This window comes from Ambystoma mexicanum, chromosome 1p, assembly GCF_040938575.1.
Source record: "Ambystoma mexicanum isolate Mex_15411 chromosome 1p, UKY_AmexF1_1, whole genome shotgun sequence".
Taxonomy (NCBI): Eukaryota; Metazoa; Chordata; class Amphibia; order Caudata; family Ambystomatidae; genus Ambystoma; species Ambystoma mexicanum.
In genome coordinates this window covers 361,679,213-361,695,663 of record NC_090921.1, presented here as the reverse complement: position 1 = coordinate 361,695,663, position 16,451 = coordinate 361,679,213, and the positions used below count along the sequence as shown (strand labels likewise).

General features: G+C 45.2%; 1 protein-coding gene across 5 annotated transcripts in view; it reads right to left on the bottom strand.

Annotated features, from left to right (window-relative positions):
- BABAM1 (BRISC and BRCA1 A complex member 1) overlaps positions 1-16,451 on the bottom strand; it is a 150,449-nt gene that overhangs the window by 40,749 nt on the left and 93,249 nt on the right. For all 5 annotated transcript variants that reach the window (XM_069648881.1, XM_069648871.1, XM_069648900.1 and 2 more), the window contains one exon: positions 3,457-3,535. In XM_069648881.1, coding sequence (XP_069504982.1) covers positions 3,457-3,535 — 79 coding nt within the window. The remainder of the gene's footprint in view (positions 1-3,456; positions 3,536-16,451) is intronic.

The window sequence follows — 16,451 nt, the reverse complement described above, 5'->3', positions numbered from 1 at the left end:
GGATTGGATCAGAGGCCACCTAGTATTTGCGCTCTGCAGCTCTGGAAAGTCTCAGCACCTCGGGAGATGGCTCAGTTTGTGGTCCCACCAGCCAAAGGGAAGGAGTCGTCCTCTTTGGAGCCCCTCTGTCGCATAGAAAACAGGGTCAGGACAGCAGTGGTCGCTTCACAATGATGCAAAGGGTCTGCAGGCATCTCTGGTCATCTACTTCTTCGGTTATTTCTGTTTCCAGTGGTCGACTTGCCTTTCACCTCAAGAACCTCACCTTTTATTCAGTTCAGGCACACACTCCTCTGCAATCTCTCTCTGCATTTTACAGAAAGAGGCGGGTGGCTGTCCAATCAGGGCAGCCAGACTGCCAGCGGGAGCCGGTTCCCTTCAGGCACTTAGGCAGACAAAGAGCAGGGGAGTAAAAAAGTCCTCCCCTACTTCCTGCCTGCCCAGACACAATGGAGCCCAAGGGTTCCAGCCAAAGGCAAAACACAGACCTCCCCCTCCCGCAATGGTAGAAGAGGGGATAATGGTAGAAGAGGGGATAACAAAGAACGACCATGCTAGAAATGGCGAAAAAAGACAGGAGCCACCATATTGGGACATAGGTGACCCTATTGTGCACAATCAAGACTGCGAACACAGTCTGCAGTAAAAAAAATAACAGTCGGTAGAAAACGTCCACTGCCACCAGTCATAACTAGGGGGTTGTCTATGTGACTAAAAAGTCACAGAGAGAAGGAGATACTAGGTATCCCCTTGGCACTCCTCATAAGGTGGTGTGTACCAATCTCTCAGAATATAAAGTTTCAGGAGGGACACAAAGTATCCCTCTATCCTCAGGAACTGTAGTTAAGGATAAAGAAAGAATCTCAAAGGTAAACCCAAAGGGATCCCAGAAACACTGCCCATAAGGAGCTGCATGCTGCAAAACGTTGAACACAGATACCTTAAAAGCGATATGGAGGAAAGTAAACTGCATAGTAAAAAGGTAAAACACAGAGTTCCCAAAACGTCAGAGCAAACTAAGAATGAATGAGTGGAAAAAGGCTCTGCTCATTCAGGATAAAGCAAAAAGTTCTAGAAGTGTTGTGGGTCTCACTAGGAGAGGGGATGAAGCATACAAATGATACATCTTCCTCACTTGCATGAATCTGCACTGCCTGAAATTCTTGCTACAAAGGTGATCCACCAGTTATGTGATCAACTGGTTTATATGTACTATTTTTCATATCAAAGCACAGCATCCCAGTGACAAGTTCAAGAAAAGCACAGAAGGTAACATTTAAATACAATATTTGTGCTCTCAAGTCCCACAAGTTTTTAGGCTAAAGGTTGAATGACACCATTGATGAGACGGGGCAATATGGACATTAAAAGAATGCCATGTAGGCCAGTACCTCCAAATCATTGTCAGGTTTAGGGCAGAGTCAGTCTAGTTGACATTCGTTTGACTGAGACCGGTCAACTTTTCAGAGGCACTGGCCTGCCGTGCTGTTTACCAATTTCCGTACAAGGCATAAAATAAGCATTGTCGCAGAGCAATTTGCTATGCAATTCTGTAGGTTTGCTAATTAAATTGGCACTTGTGTAGCAAGTTAGCTATTTAAGTTAACCTGTTCAATGAAAGCAAAGCCTTGCCTTCAGAGCTCTCTCTACCCTCTTTTCTCTGTTCACTGCAAGTTCAAAGGGTCAACTAGATTTCCTTTTGTTGGGGAAGATGCATCATATGATGAGTGAACACCGTGGAAAATGTACATGACCACGCGGCTAAATGCTTTGATGGCAAACATAGTCCTGTGGCCTGCTGGTTACATACAGCTTGCAACTGGTGCTCAACCCATGAGCTGAACCCATACTCCTTCACATTCTATCTTACCATTTTGGTTTATAAACGCTACCCTGAAAGTGAGATGGCCACAAACTACAATATACTGCCTAGTTTGCCCGGTTCTCTGCCTGCTATGCAATCCACTCTGTTTAGTCTTTTACATAATGAATACACAAAGCTAACTTGATGATATTTACTTAAAGTAGCGATCAATAGTTTCATACAGTCTGTACATCTACAGACCTACTGCAAATCTGTACACTGTAGTTGGCCTCCAGAGCTCACTTTGCTCTACGATTATGATTGCATTATATATTTTCACCTGCAATAGAGAGAGCTGGCCAAACTGTTTGAGAGCCTTTTTATTGTATCTAGTTATTTGTCTCCATTCATGCAGCTAACCTTTTTACAGACACTCATCCAGGCCTCGCTAAGTATTTTCACCCACTCGCATAGTCGAGTAGATTTTAAGAAGGGCCAGTATCATTTGCAGGGGATGTTGGAAACTTTTATTTAAATTTTACTTTGTTTCAGTAAATGTCAAATACAAGTTTCACTGTGCATGGCTGGCCTCTGGGTGGAAGCAGTGTGCAAAACTAAAGTGGGTTTGTGGTGACATGCACCATTTTACAGAAAGAATTTGCAAGGCCTGACTTATCTCACTAATGTCTTACTTCAGCGCTATACAAAACTGCTGTATTGTTGCTCTTTTTATATCTTGGTTACAAGTATCTTCTGGTGGCATTAAAAACATTAGTAAAGAAAATTGCTAATCAAATGGGTTTGTTTGCTAATCAAGTAAAATGTAATTAGCAAACTCTGCTAATCAATTTTTGAAAACAAACGTATGCCTTGCCGTACAGGAAAGTCTGCCTCTGCTTAAAACACTGGCACGTTTAATGTGTTGCTATTATTTTGATGTCTGCAGTGTACTGTACACTACTAGTTGAGGTAGTGTCATCTGGGAACAAGGACTTCTCAACACTGTTGACAACTAAGTTGGTGTGATTTTCCATATTTGGGAAGATTGCAATAAGGCCCAGTGACAGTCTACAGGTCCCTACAAAAAGCAAGCTAGTCCCAAATACAGAGCAGCAACTAACAGGTGTCTTTTGGGAGCAGCAAGATTTAGGAATTACACTCCTCTAGGTTCTTGATGTTACACATGGACTACTTTGCAACTCCTTTCACTTCACCAGCCCGATTACAGAACACTTAAATAGAAGTCTCCTTCATCCTGTTTTAGTTACCAGCCTCCATTTTTAAAAAGGATTGCGAGGAAAACTTAAGTTTGTTAACAGTGAACCGGGTCAAGAACATGAAAGATCACTTGCTTGGATGTCTCTAAGGGTGGTAAACAAGGGTTGTGTGAGGTCGCTTCCAGTGTTGTTTTGTGAATTTACATCAGTGTAGCAGCTAACTGTCATGGTCGCACTGTGTTTGTTACCCTTCACACTAACAAAACCGACCAGAAAGGCTTGCTATGGTGTCTAAAAACATGGATTTTTATTGACATGGAGTAAATAAGCAAATGGATGACAATGTAGCTCATAGCATTTCACCTGAATTTAAAGTATATTATAAGACTCCACCTTCCTTTCGAAACAAGCACTATGCAGTCTGTAAAAGGATACTGAAGTGATCGCAGATATTCGTATCCAGGTCATACAGGCAACTGCAAACTTCCCGTGGGTCAGACGTGAATCCTGACAACTGGGATAAAACAAGAGAATCACACAAACGTATTCACATTTTTGATTTAACAATTTGGCCATCAATTCTAACCTCAAATTCGGTTTTGACAGGATTATTGAGTTTAGGCTTTATTGGATGACATAATAATAATGCTGGCGGTCACAGTTCACTCAGTCTCAATAACAGTGTCAAAGGGAAAAAAACGTTGTGCAAGTCCTATGAACATATTAAAAGTAAGATAGCTCAGCATGGTATTGCACCTGTTACTGAAATCTATGTGCAGCCTGCATGCAATAAGACAATATTGTAAGCACATTTGAGCGTTTTGCACTGCCACATTGACAATGATATCAAATGAGCGGGAAATACCAATTTGAAAATTTAAATGGGAACGGGCACTATGCTAGGGTCCAAATAAAAATTATAGTCTCCACAAATCCAACCAGTATGGTTATTTAGACGCTTTCCTTATCAGGGTTTGATACATTTTTGTAAAGAGTTCTCTATACATTCTGTCGGGGGGAAATTCTGCCGGGTCGGGAGGCCCCAACTCCTCCCGTATATCCCAGATGAGATAGAGTATGACACACACAAGAAGCAAGGTGACTCTGCTGTTTATTAAACAAAAACGGCAGGGATGGGTCAAGGAGCGTACGCGTCCGTCCTGACACACACACAATCGTGGGGCTCGCAGGCCCTTTTTAATTTAGTATGACGCGCTACTTGCGTCATCTTACAAAGTTTAGTAAAAAACCTACCTCCACTCTGGATTGGTTGCTCGAGTGGTAGGGTTAGTATAGCATACCTATAGAGAACAATATTAGTGGGCAAGGAGAGTCAGGTGATATATCTGGGTTGTCCCTACAATTAGATACATGAGAATTGTTACATGAAGACTACTAATGATTGGTCAATGTTAATGGCGTCAGTGATAAGAGCCCCATGTTCTGATTGGTGCGCTCGTGAGCCTCCCAGTCTGGGACCATCGTTGTTCCCAGCTCGCGGTGCACCTGTCATTTGCAACAATGTTTCACTATGAGTACGTGCAGACAATGTGAGGACTTATTCATGAGCTGGAAGGCCGACTACTCCCACTGTCGCAGATGTCCATTGAGCCTTTTAAGTGTATCTGCCTGTGTCTCGTACTGAGGGATCCAGACGCCTTCTTTCTCCTGGACTTGGCATCCTGTCAGGTTCGGCTTGGTCACGTGAGGTGGGACCGTGTTTGAGGCAGACTTTACACCATTAATATTGTTTTTCTACTGTGCGCCTGGTTTAATTTTGCAGGTGTGACTTTAACATTGGTGCGCGGCGTGCGAGGTTGCAACATCGTGCCCTTGATGGTCTGCTTTCGGAATGTGGGTTTGCAACATTACGACCTTGGCTGTCTGTTCTCGCCGGGCTCATTCTGCAGGATCAGCAACCTGACTCTTGTTCTTTTAACGTCCATGGGAGCTCTTGCTTATGGCCTACTTAGGCCTGGTGTATAGGTAGAACCATTTGGTGCACAGGCGCTTTAGGTTATAGTAACATATTGTCTTATGACCAGTATCATGTCTTCGTTGTATTTCTCATTATGGCACCTGGGTTTAAGAGAAGCGTAAGCAAGCTCTTTAGATGAGTTCATGATGCGTCTTGCGTTTCTGCATTTTGAGAGCCTATATGAAAAATAATAAAGGTGCACGTCTGTGAGTATGTCTGTCGCCTACATCATAGCACTGAGTATATTCTTCGTGTAGATTGGTGCGGGAGTGTCCAGTGTGTATATTTGCACAGGTGTGCTGATCGTTGGCTAGGTCGTCATGGCATCTCTAACGACGTGTTGGTTTTAGTCTAGTTGATCCGTGCCGCAGGTGTCAGCATGGGCAGGCCGTGCTGTTGGGCAGGCAGATGGACACATCCGTATGTTCCTGTACCAGGGTATTTGGTCGTCTGGTAGATGGGCAAACTCTTCTCGTGGCGGGTGCCTGGGCCGTGATCCTTTAGGCCAGGCGCGAGAGGGTAAGGACGGGAGTCTGTTTTTCCATTCTCCCACTTCAGTCCCCCCTCTGGTCGACTTGTCGACCACAAACATCTTTTTCGTTATCACCTCTTACTCTCCATATTTTAGTTATTCCTCCTAGATGTCCATAGTGGTTAACATGATCTTCAAATGACCAGTACATATATTCACAGGTTCCTCCAGGAGTACAGTATACCCATTTCCCTATGTAACTCCTGGGGTTTCTTGGGTTCTCGATCTTCACTGAGGGTTGGTCCAGATGGTTAGTGATGATCTGGTTTCGCAGCTTCTCCCTCTCTTGTATTATTATGCCTGCGTGTTGGCCGTCATCTGCTGGCATCAAGGGGTGCATACCAACCATTTCAAGCAACTCGTCAGTGGTGCGTGCCTTCCGGGCCTTCCAAAATCTTATTATGATCAGTGTAGCTCCAGCCAAAATAGTACAACCAACTATAAATTTTAGTCCATCTGATAGCCAAGATGGCATCCATGACCATAATAGTGAAAACCAGCTCTCATCCTTTTTGACACCTTTGCTTTCATCCATCATTTTGGAGTGCATCTGGGCCAATTGTGAAACTGCTTCTGTCAGTGTGCCGTTGTCAGCATCGTTGGCAGGAATGAACGTGCAGCATGATTGTCCTATCTTTGCGCATACTCCTCCTTCCATGGCTGTGAGGAGGTCCAATACATATCTGTTCTGGAGTGCTACCATCCTTACAGCTCGCAACTCCTCTTTTATTGCGTTGAATCCATTTACTGTAGAATTGATGGTCATCATTAATTCCCATCTAGTTATCTGGAGCCATTTTGCGTTTGCGTAAGCCTGCAGTCCTGGATGGATTATTGAAGAGAAGAACATTGCTGCTCTGCTGAATAGTCTGTGTTCTGGCGGAATTGAAGGGAGGGCCGTTTCATACCTTCCCCATAGGTAATTTCCAGTCAGAGGTTCTCCTTGTCTTTTCCTTCTATTCAGGACGGTATTGTTACCGTTGGTCCTGTTCCCTTGCGCCTCCTGAGGTGGTGTGGATCTCTTCTTTCTCTTGTCCCCTTCATCCATTTTAGGAAAGCTTGCCACATTCACATGCTTCTTGGGTACCACTAGTGACGGTACATTGACGTGCACCATCGTGCATACACCATTCCACAGGGGGGGGGGGCAGTGTGTGGTATGCTTTTTCTCCGCAGGCCCAGTAATGGTTCATTATTACTGCTGTTCCTGCTCCCCCCTCAGGCAACTCCATCACGCTGGCACAATTGGTGTTGTATCCTACGTCCACTTTCCCTTTATGTTGGTAGCATACCTTAGGCGCAGTCAGCGGCAGGATTGTTATTGGGTCTTCATCCGTCTCTACCCATGTGAGCATTGGTACGTACTTGATCCAAGTCGTCCAACATCTGTGGTTGTGTGCCTCGATAGTTGAGATAGTTTCCTTCGTCACCATGTTGCTTCCAATCACTCCTATCTCCCAATTGTTATCCAAGTACACCTTCCCCGTTATCGTCACCAGTGGCCTCTCCCAGCATCCTAGTTTACCACGAACTTCAGTTGCATACCAATCACATGGCAAATACTGCAATGTTACTTTCTTTGTTTCCCCTTTTGCAGGACCACTTGTTATGTATCTGAATGCTTCAGCATGTAAACTGCTCTTGTGGTAACTCAAATAGGTCTTGAGGAAGTTGTTTTCGTATGGGTATGAATCTCGTGTTATCCACACCATGTGCACCACTGTCCCTTGAAACCTTCCTTTCGTTTGGAACAGTGCCAAGTATATAATGCATCGTGCTGTCTTTTCATCTATTTCTGTGGCAACAAATGTTCGGGAAGCGCTCATGGCGTATGGTATTAATGAGCAAACGTAGCAGCTGTCTTCTGTTGTCTGCTTACCAATGCGGGTCATGTGTTGGTACCATATGTTGCTTGAGACGTGTGCTGAATCTTGGATATAATTATCAATACCTTTATTATCTGAGTATGTGCTGCGTTTAACTCTATTTTGCTTGTGTATAATTTTACTAGTATCAACTGACGTAACACCTGTTGCAGCTGGGGATGGGGGTGTATTAGGTTTGGGTACAGCAGTAATATTGATAGCACAGCTGTACTGCCATACAGAGGCAGCCAAGAACCCGGTGATCATCAAAATCCCTATTATTTTTATTACATATGCTAATTTCACCGGCATTTTTGCTCTTGCCTTGCTGCGGTCCGGCAGCGTATTCTTGCGACGTTAAAGTTGCCCGCCTGAAAATTCTCAATATGCTTATTATTAAATGTTAGTTGTTGTTGTTTAAGCTCTCCCTATCAGGTAGTCATTCAGTGCCCAGGCGAAGAGCTGTTCCCACGTCAGTCTAAGCGACCTATCTCTTAGGGCAGGCAGGTTTGGGTAGAGGTGGGGCATTGAGTGTTCTATGGCCAAGAGGAATGCTGTGTAGTACACACGTACCCATCTTTTTTTCAGGTACGTTGGCCTTTTTATTTCATATACAAATTGGTGCGATAATTCTTCTGGGTAGTAATCGTCTGGGGGTACCATCTACTCCTGGGCAATGAATTTGTTAGTTATCTATTTCTTTAGCAGTACAATAATACGCAGTTCCTCCATGTGCGAGAGAAAAGAAAAGAAAGCATTCACGTGTTTACATGTGTACTTGTGCAATACAATGTCCTTTAGTACAGTTATTACTCGTAGTGGGGGTAGGGGTCAATGGGCAGGGGGGTTTGGGTTCAATTGGCGGAAGTAGTTTTACTCTTTGAGCGTGTGACCATGGGGTGGGCAGTATGGGGATCACCCTTTTCTTCTTCAGTTATTGTCTCTGGGGAATCTGGGGAATGACAGGGTATGGGAACACTTGGGTCGTTGGCTGTGATAGAACTCTCTTCTTCCGTTGGCGATGTTGTTGTTGTTCTTCCAACAGACCTGTCGGTGGCGCTGGGGCGGGTCTGGGGTATGTAGATCTTTACATCGTGTAGGTGATTCCAGGCGCGCGTATCCTGTAGCTTTACTGCTCTTGTTGATACCTCCTCTACTAGATGGGGGGCCAGTAAACCGTGGATTGTTCCACTTCCTATTGAAATTGCGAAGTAGTACGTGGTCACCTTTAGCAACTTTACACATTCTTTCTTTTTCCAATTCTTTATCCGCGTCTTCTTGTTGATTGCTGTTAGACCCGCCCCGTGTGCGCTCGAGCTGTTGAGACACAAACACCACACTAGTAATCAAAGAAGACACATATTGGTACATTTCATCACCAAAAACATTTGCTGTGCTTTCGTTGTCGGTAAATGCTCTTGATGTTGGCGTTAGGGGAAGGCGCATTTGACGTCCTGTAACCACCTCGTGTGGGGTGAGGTGGTGGTCGGACCCTGGTCTATTCCTTAGCTCGAATAGGGCTAATGGAAGACAATATAACCAACTCTTGTTAGTTGCTTGCTGTTGTTTCAAGAACGCTTAGAAATCCCTGGAGAAAATGGAAGCTGCATCAACCACGATACACTCAGTGGAATCCCAGATGGCGGCTCCTTGATCATGTTTCTACAAACTAAACCGTCAGGTCTAGTCTTTTCTTCCACCTTAGTCCTTTCTCTCTTTCCGCCTTTGTTCGTACTTGTACACCGCGAACTTGCAGGTAACTGCGTTGCTACTCTGCTCTTCAGCCTGTAGCGGATCGCTCATATTACTTGCCTTCGCCAGTTTTTCCCCTCCGGAGCATTCCTCGCTCCCTCCTTCTTTTTCCGCTTCCACAGCATTATTATTCTTTGCCGCTAGCGGTTTTTCTTCTGCTTTCCACCCTTGCCGCCCTCGGCCTTTTCTTTTCCTTCGGATCGGGTCTTCCGAGGCCGGCAGCTTCTGTTACTTGCAGTCGCCCGCGGCTCTGCTTCGCTTTCTTTATCACTCGTTCTTGACTTTACTTACCTCTCCTCTGTTCCAGCGGCCCTCTGCCCTTTCTCTCCTTATCCGCTTTCGTCTCCTTTCCACCTTTCTCTCTGATTCTTCCAAATTACCTTCGTTGGTTTATTCAGCACTTCTTCCTTCTGTTGGCCGCAGTCAGGAAATCTCCTTCCTTCTACCAGCCACGACGAACTGGGAGTTCCATCCTACGCAAGAACTGCAGGATCTGGGTTTTCTTCCCCAAGAGGGTTTCCCAGGGGGCGGCCCCCTGGGAGCACAGAGCACAGATTATCTGGCCTCTGGACCTCTGGGGGGACGCCTCCTGCCTCCTCATTATCTGTCATCATCCGAAGAGCCGTGAGTACCCCATCCGATCACAGTGATTATAAGAGCTGTATCTTTGCGATTGCCTCCTTTAATAGGCCATTCAGGCGTTCACATATACCGTTGGCCTGTGGGTGGTATGCACATGCAAATTTATGTTTTATGTTCAGCAAGGATGTAATGTGCTGGAACATTTCGTTTGCGAAATGTGGGCCATTGTCTGACCTTAACACCTCGCACACTCACCATCTTGGGAAGACCTCCCTCACTAGGAATTTAGCTGCTCTAAATGCATCTGCGTGTGAACAGGGCCCTGCTTCAATCCACCTAGAGAATGGGCATACTACTACGATCATATACCTATTTCCTTGACATATATTGATCATAATCAATATGGAGATGCCGGAAAGGTCCCTCTGGCCGGGGTATAGTACCTCTTACCACCTTTAGAGTATGGCCGGCCGTAAACTGTTGACATGTGGGACACTTACTGATAAAATTTGACACATGAGAATTTAGCTCGGGGCAGAACCAGTCTTCCCTAATTCGTGCTGCAATTACTTCCTTGCCTGTGTGGGCTGGATGATGTAGTTGGCTCAGGGCAGTGTCCAAAAGTGCCAATGGTATTACAACTTTTCCAGTGCCACCCTGGCGCCATAGTGCGTCAGTTGGTGACATTATGCATCCTCTTTTTACCCATATTTCTTTTTCGGCCATTGGTGCGGCCGCTTGTAGCTCCATAATCTGCGTGGCTGGGAGATAGGTGTACCCTTCTCTTATCAACATCTCCTTAGCTATTCCCCTCCCTCTCTGTGACTTTGGGGGGTTCCATATCTCACCAAAGTATGTAGCATACTTCGCATGTGCGTCTGCTGCTGCATTCCCCTTCGAGACGTGATCCTCACCATTGGTGTGTGCGGTGCATTTTACTAAAGCTAATTCTTGGGGGTCATTTATTACTTCAATTAGTTCAGCCAATAAGAGAGCATGTTGCACTGGAGTGCCATCAGCTCTCCTAAACCCTCTTCTTCTCCATTTCGACAGCCCTGAGTGGACAGTAGATGTAACATATGCGCTGTCGGAGTATATGGTTACTCGTTTGTGAAAGCTTTCCTTCAACGCCAAGATCAGTGCAACTAGCTCCGCTGCTTGAGCGGAGAAATGCTGTGGTAATCGTACACATTTTATTGCCACACACACCGGTACCTCCATCATTTTTACCACTGCTGCCCCAGTTCTCCTTATACCATCCCCTTGATCGATAGTTGATGACCCATCAATAAATAAGAGCTCACCACCCTCCAGTGCGTTTTCTTCAACCTTTCTAGTACATGAGTACATTTCAGTTATTTCCGTACAGTCATGGGCATAATCTCCCTCCTCAATTACTTCTGCTATGAACCTTGCAGGGTTGACCGTGCTACATCTAACAATTGATAGTTCAGCTCTTGATAAAATGATCTCATAACCTGATGCTCTCTGCGTGGTTAGGGTGGACTTAGGTTTATTCAATATCGCAAATAGTGCATGCTCCACAAACAAGGTAGTTGGGCACCCCATGGTGATCGCTGATGCCTTTTCCACTGCAAAAGCAGCTGCGGCGAGACCTTGTTCGCAAGGGAAGTGACCTAACATCACAGGATCTAAGTGGCCGCTGTAAAATGCTACTAGTTTGTAGCCCATGCTAGTTTTTTGAGCCAACACTGCTTTCATTACTGCTGAGTCGCAGTGTGAAAATATAAAAAATCGTCTCTCATAATCTGGGGATGCCAGCACTGGAGCAGTAGATATCGCATCTTTCAATTCACCAAAAGCCTCTTTCATCTCCATTGTCCACCCCAGCTTTTTCTCCCCTTTATTAGCTTCCCTCAACGCCTCAAGCAGGGGTCCTATGTACGAGCTGTAATCAAACACCCATGCTCTACAATAGTTGCACAGCCCCAGGAACTGCTGCAGTTCCCTCACAGTTTGTGGCAGTGGAGTGTTTGAAATGGCCTGTGCTCTTTGTGGTGCAATCTTTCTTCCATATTGGGATATAAGTTGACCAATGTAAAGTACCTGTTCTTGACAGTACTGTATCTTTTCCATGTCTACCTTGTAACCTTTTTCAGCCAATATTGTCAACATCTTTAAGGAGTCCTCTCTGCATGTTCTTTCGTTCGTGCTGCAAATTATTATGTCATCCACATACTGCAACACTGTGCTTTCCACTTCAATGTTACCCAAATCCATCTGTATCACTCTATTGAAAATTGAGGGTGATTCGCAATACCCTTGTGGCAATCTAGTGTGTTTCCACTTTGTGTTTCTGTAAGTGAAGCTCGTCAGATCTTGTGAGTCTGGGTGTAATGGTATTGAGAAAAAAGCATTTTTAAGGTCGATCACTGTAAATCGTGATGCCTCTGCTGGAATGCCACACAATATCGTGGCCGGGTTTGCTGCTACGGGATATTCCGCTTCTACTATGTTGTTCAAGGGCCTGAGGTCCTGTATGAAGCGCCAAGACCCCCCCTTTAGCCTTGCGCACTTGGTACACAGCCATGTTGCAAGGTGATTCCGAGGGGACCAATATGCCATTATTTATAAGGGCCGTTATGGTTTCATATATACCCTCATCTGCCTCTTTTGATAGTGTGTACTGTTTTACTCTGGGGAGTATTGCACCTTTTTTCAATTTTATCCTTACTCCCCCTATACTTTTTATGCACCCCACGTCATAGGGGCCAGTAGTCCACAATGATTTGGGTACCTTTGACATATCCTCCTTAAAGAAGGGGACTGGGGTGCATGCGGGTGCCTCAAGTGCCATTGCCATTTTCTGTGCTACTTGTTTGTACGCCACTCTTAGCCAAATTTCCACACTCATCATAAACACCATTTCACCTTCTTCCTTTTCATCTGAGAACAGCTCCTCATCTGACACCTGGGTGAGCCTTCATCCTTCTGCTAATGCTATCACGGCCCTCCATGCTCTTCCTTCTTTGTCTTGGGCATGTACAGCAATGTAGTCAGCTGTTGCAATAATACTCTCAATGTCCATTAAGATCACCTTTCCTTCTGGTTCATTAGCAGGTGTTTCTGGTCTGAACAGATAGGTTGCTGGCCTCCTCCATATTTTCCCTTCTATCCCTGGCATCCATGCAATTGCCATATCTGTTCCATACTGGAATAGTTCGCCATCTATTGGCTCCGCCCTAATCGCTGTCTGTCCGCAGTATGCTTGCATAATTTGTCGTGCTGTGACCATGTTAATCCCTGGAGTAGAGCAAATTATGCCGTCCTCAGTAAAGGAGATCGTCATATTCAACCTGTTCATTATGTCTCTCCCCAGTATATTTACCGGTGAGGCACTATAATATAAAAGTGGAACTGACAGATCATAATCTCCAATAGATAAGGGAATGTTATCAGTAAAGGGAACCAACCCTCTAGCCCCAGAGAATCCTTGGGTGTTCATGGCTTCGCCCGACATCTTAAACTTACCTTCCCTTATGCAAGACCGGGTTGCCCCGGTGTCAACAAGGAATGATAATTTTTTGTCACCTATCGTTACCTCTATGCGTGGCTCCTCCGCACTATTAGGTGTTACTGACAGGATGGGACACACCAAGGCCGTCTGTGGGCTGTCCTATTGAGGGTACAATGATTGGCCATTTCCTGTGTAAGGGTTGTGTCCCAAGACCGTCACCCTACCCAGTTGTGTTTGTTGTGCTTGGGGTTGCTGTGTCATCGCTACCTGCTGTTGTGGCAGCGAATACGTCTGTGGCTGTTGTTGTGTTAATTGTGGTTGTTGTTCATTTCCCTGTTGCAACGTCTGCTGTTGCTGTATGCCCTGCTGTTCCTGTGAGGGCCTTTGTTGTCCCTGTTCACTCCATGATGGTATACCTGGTCTAACTCTACACATGCGTGACATGTGTCCTAATAGTCCACAACTCCAACACACCGGCGGTTCCCTACTTTGCCATGGAAAGCTCCCTGTGTTGTCCTGGTATACTGGTTGCCCCGTGGGGTAGGGGTTTCTAAATCCTCCCACCTGTTGTTGGGTGTTATATCCGTATCCTCTCCCTCTCATAAATCCTCCTCTCCCCCCGTTATAATTATAATACCCAGCTCCTGCCATCGTATGTCCACCTCCCATGTTGGTCATGTATGGTTGTATTGGCGGCGCCTGTTGTGTTACAGTCTGTGAAGGTGGTATTTGGGCGGAATCTTGTGCAGCCACTACTTGTGTGGGGCTTTGGGTCATTGTTGTGGGTGTAGTTATTAGTGCCCCTTCCATTGTATACTTAGTAAGTTTTTTCTGTACTAGTTTAGCCTCTTCTGTTTTCCTGTCCTCTTCCTTTTGTTTCATTTTACTTTGCCATGTTCTGCAATGATGCACTATAGTAAGTTGTATTTCTGGCCATGGTTTTGCTTCCATTCCAACTACTTTCTTTAGTTGTTTCTGAACTCCTTCTGGGAGCCCTTGTACTAGTATATGATAGAATATTGCTGGTGTTTTATCCCATTGCTCCCTCGTTTCCATGCGCCACTTCTCTTGGATCTCCTGGATATAATCAACAGGATCTTCATTCTCACACATCTTACGAGAGGTAATTGCTCCTATGTCTGATGTGTTTGGGTACTGTACCCTCAGTGCCTGCCATAGTGCATGTCTGCATTTTGCGCATATGGCCCCATCGTGCGATGTGTTTGTTATTGTTCCCCCATGGAATCCCGCTCTCTTCCAAATGTCATCCGCTCTATCCCCTAATATTGATATTAACAGGCCCTTTACATCTCCTACTGCTAGTTTCTGTCCTGCGGTGTGTTTTTCCATTTCATATATCCACTTACCCGCACCTCCACTCAATGATGGGAGCCTGCATTTTGTATTTTCTTTATCGGTATGCTTCCAAGGGACATACTGTGGTCTAACCCCTCCTCTCTCTAAAAGTGGCATCAAGTTATGTCTCGTTTCACCCATTGTGTTCCATAATACCGAGTCCTCACACCCTTCCTCCTCTTCCCTTTCTTTTACATCTTCAATTTCGTCCGTATTTCCCCTGCTCGTAGCTTTTGCTTCTACATTTTTTCCTGTGTTTAATGTGGGCATGTTTATTCGACTTTCTTGCCTGCGACTAGGGAGGTTTCTAAACCGATATGCATAGGGTGTCAATTCTTCTGTGAAGGGCGCGAGTTTTATTTTGCGTAATGAGCGTTAGGTGGTTGAGCATGTAGGGTGCAATGGGGGAGGGTGGGATGGGGATGGTGCGGCTTCATGTGTTTGTCTTTCCACTATTCTTCTCTCTCCCTCCTCACTTCTTTCCAGTTCATCCATTCTCCTACTTATCCATGGTGAGTCTGTGTTGGTTCGGGTGATGTATAGTTTTATCTAGACTTTCCCTTCCACTGCTACTTCCTTCTTTCTCCACTCCTTCTTCTTCCCCACTGCAAAAGTCAGTCATAAACGGCAACCCCCACTCGGTCTTTTTCCCCTTGATCGTTACTGTTTCTAAATCTATTAGGACCAGTTCTCTTGTTTCTCCTTTATCAACCACTCCCCTCTGTGCTGAGGTTGTGGCTACTTCTGTGTTTCTATATACATTCCCCCATTCTCCACTCTCCCTACTCCTATCTACTCTTTCTCCTTCATCTCTCTCCTCCATCTCCCTACTATTCTCCTCCCTTTTCCTTTTTAACTCCTCCATTACTTTACTTCTCATCTTTTCTAATATTCTTTCATCCTCCTTCCTTTCCCATTTCATCCTTTCTCTTTCTACTATACTCTCTATTACCCTCCCTTCTTCATATTTCTTAGTTGTTTCTGATAGTACTCTCCTCTTCCACATTGCCATTTCTTTTTCTTTTTCTTCTTCTTCCCTTTTCTTTTCTCGCAGTACTACTCTTGATACCCTTTCTGCTGCTGCTTTTACCCTTTCGGCTTCTCTCTTTTGCTCCTCCGTTCGTTCCCGTATTTTTTCCAATTCGTTACCTTCTTTCCTTTTCCTCGCTCTCTCTTTCTCCTCCCTTTCAAGCTGCTTAATCAATTCATTCTGCTCATCCCTTAATTTTGCTAGTCGTTCCTCCAAAATCTCTTCCTGTTGTCGTAACAGCTCTTCTCCCCTCATTTCACTATCCCTGGCATTATCCTCATCTGTTTTCTTTACTACCTCCTTTTCTTCTCCTGATGCGTCTTGCGTTTCTGCATTTTGAGAGCCTATATGAAAAATAATAAAGGTGCACGTCTGTGAGTATGTCTGTCGCCTACATCATAGCACTGAGTATATTCTTCGTGTAGATTGGTGCGGGAGTGTCCAGTGTGTATATTTGCACAGGTGTGCTGATCGTTGGCTAGGTCGTCATGGCATCTCTAACGACGTGTTGGTTTTAGTCTAGTTGATCCGTGCCGCAGGTGTCAGCATGGGCAGGCCGTGCTGTTGGGCAGGCAGATGGACACATCCGTATGTTCCTGTACCAGGGTATTTGGTCGTCTGGTAGATGGGCAAACTCTTCTCGTGGCGGGTGCCTGGGCCGTGATCCTTTAGGCCAGGCGCGAGAGGGTAAGGACGGGAGTCTGTTTTTCCATTCTCCCACTTCAATTCTATTGGTGTCAGAATTTGGTGAATGTTAGGGAGAATTCTCTTCAAAGGCTAATTTCCCTTACCTATAGTGTCCCCCAGCAGCTTTGCTGGATTTAAGGGCTTTATTTTTTTTCTCCTGCTAAGAGTGA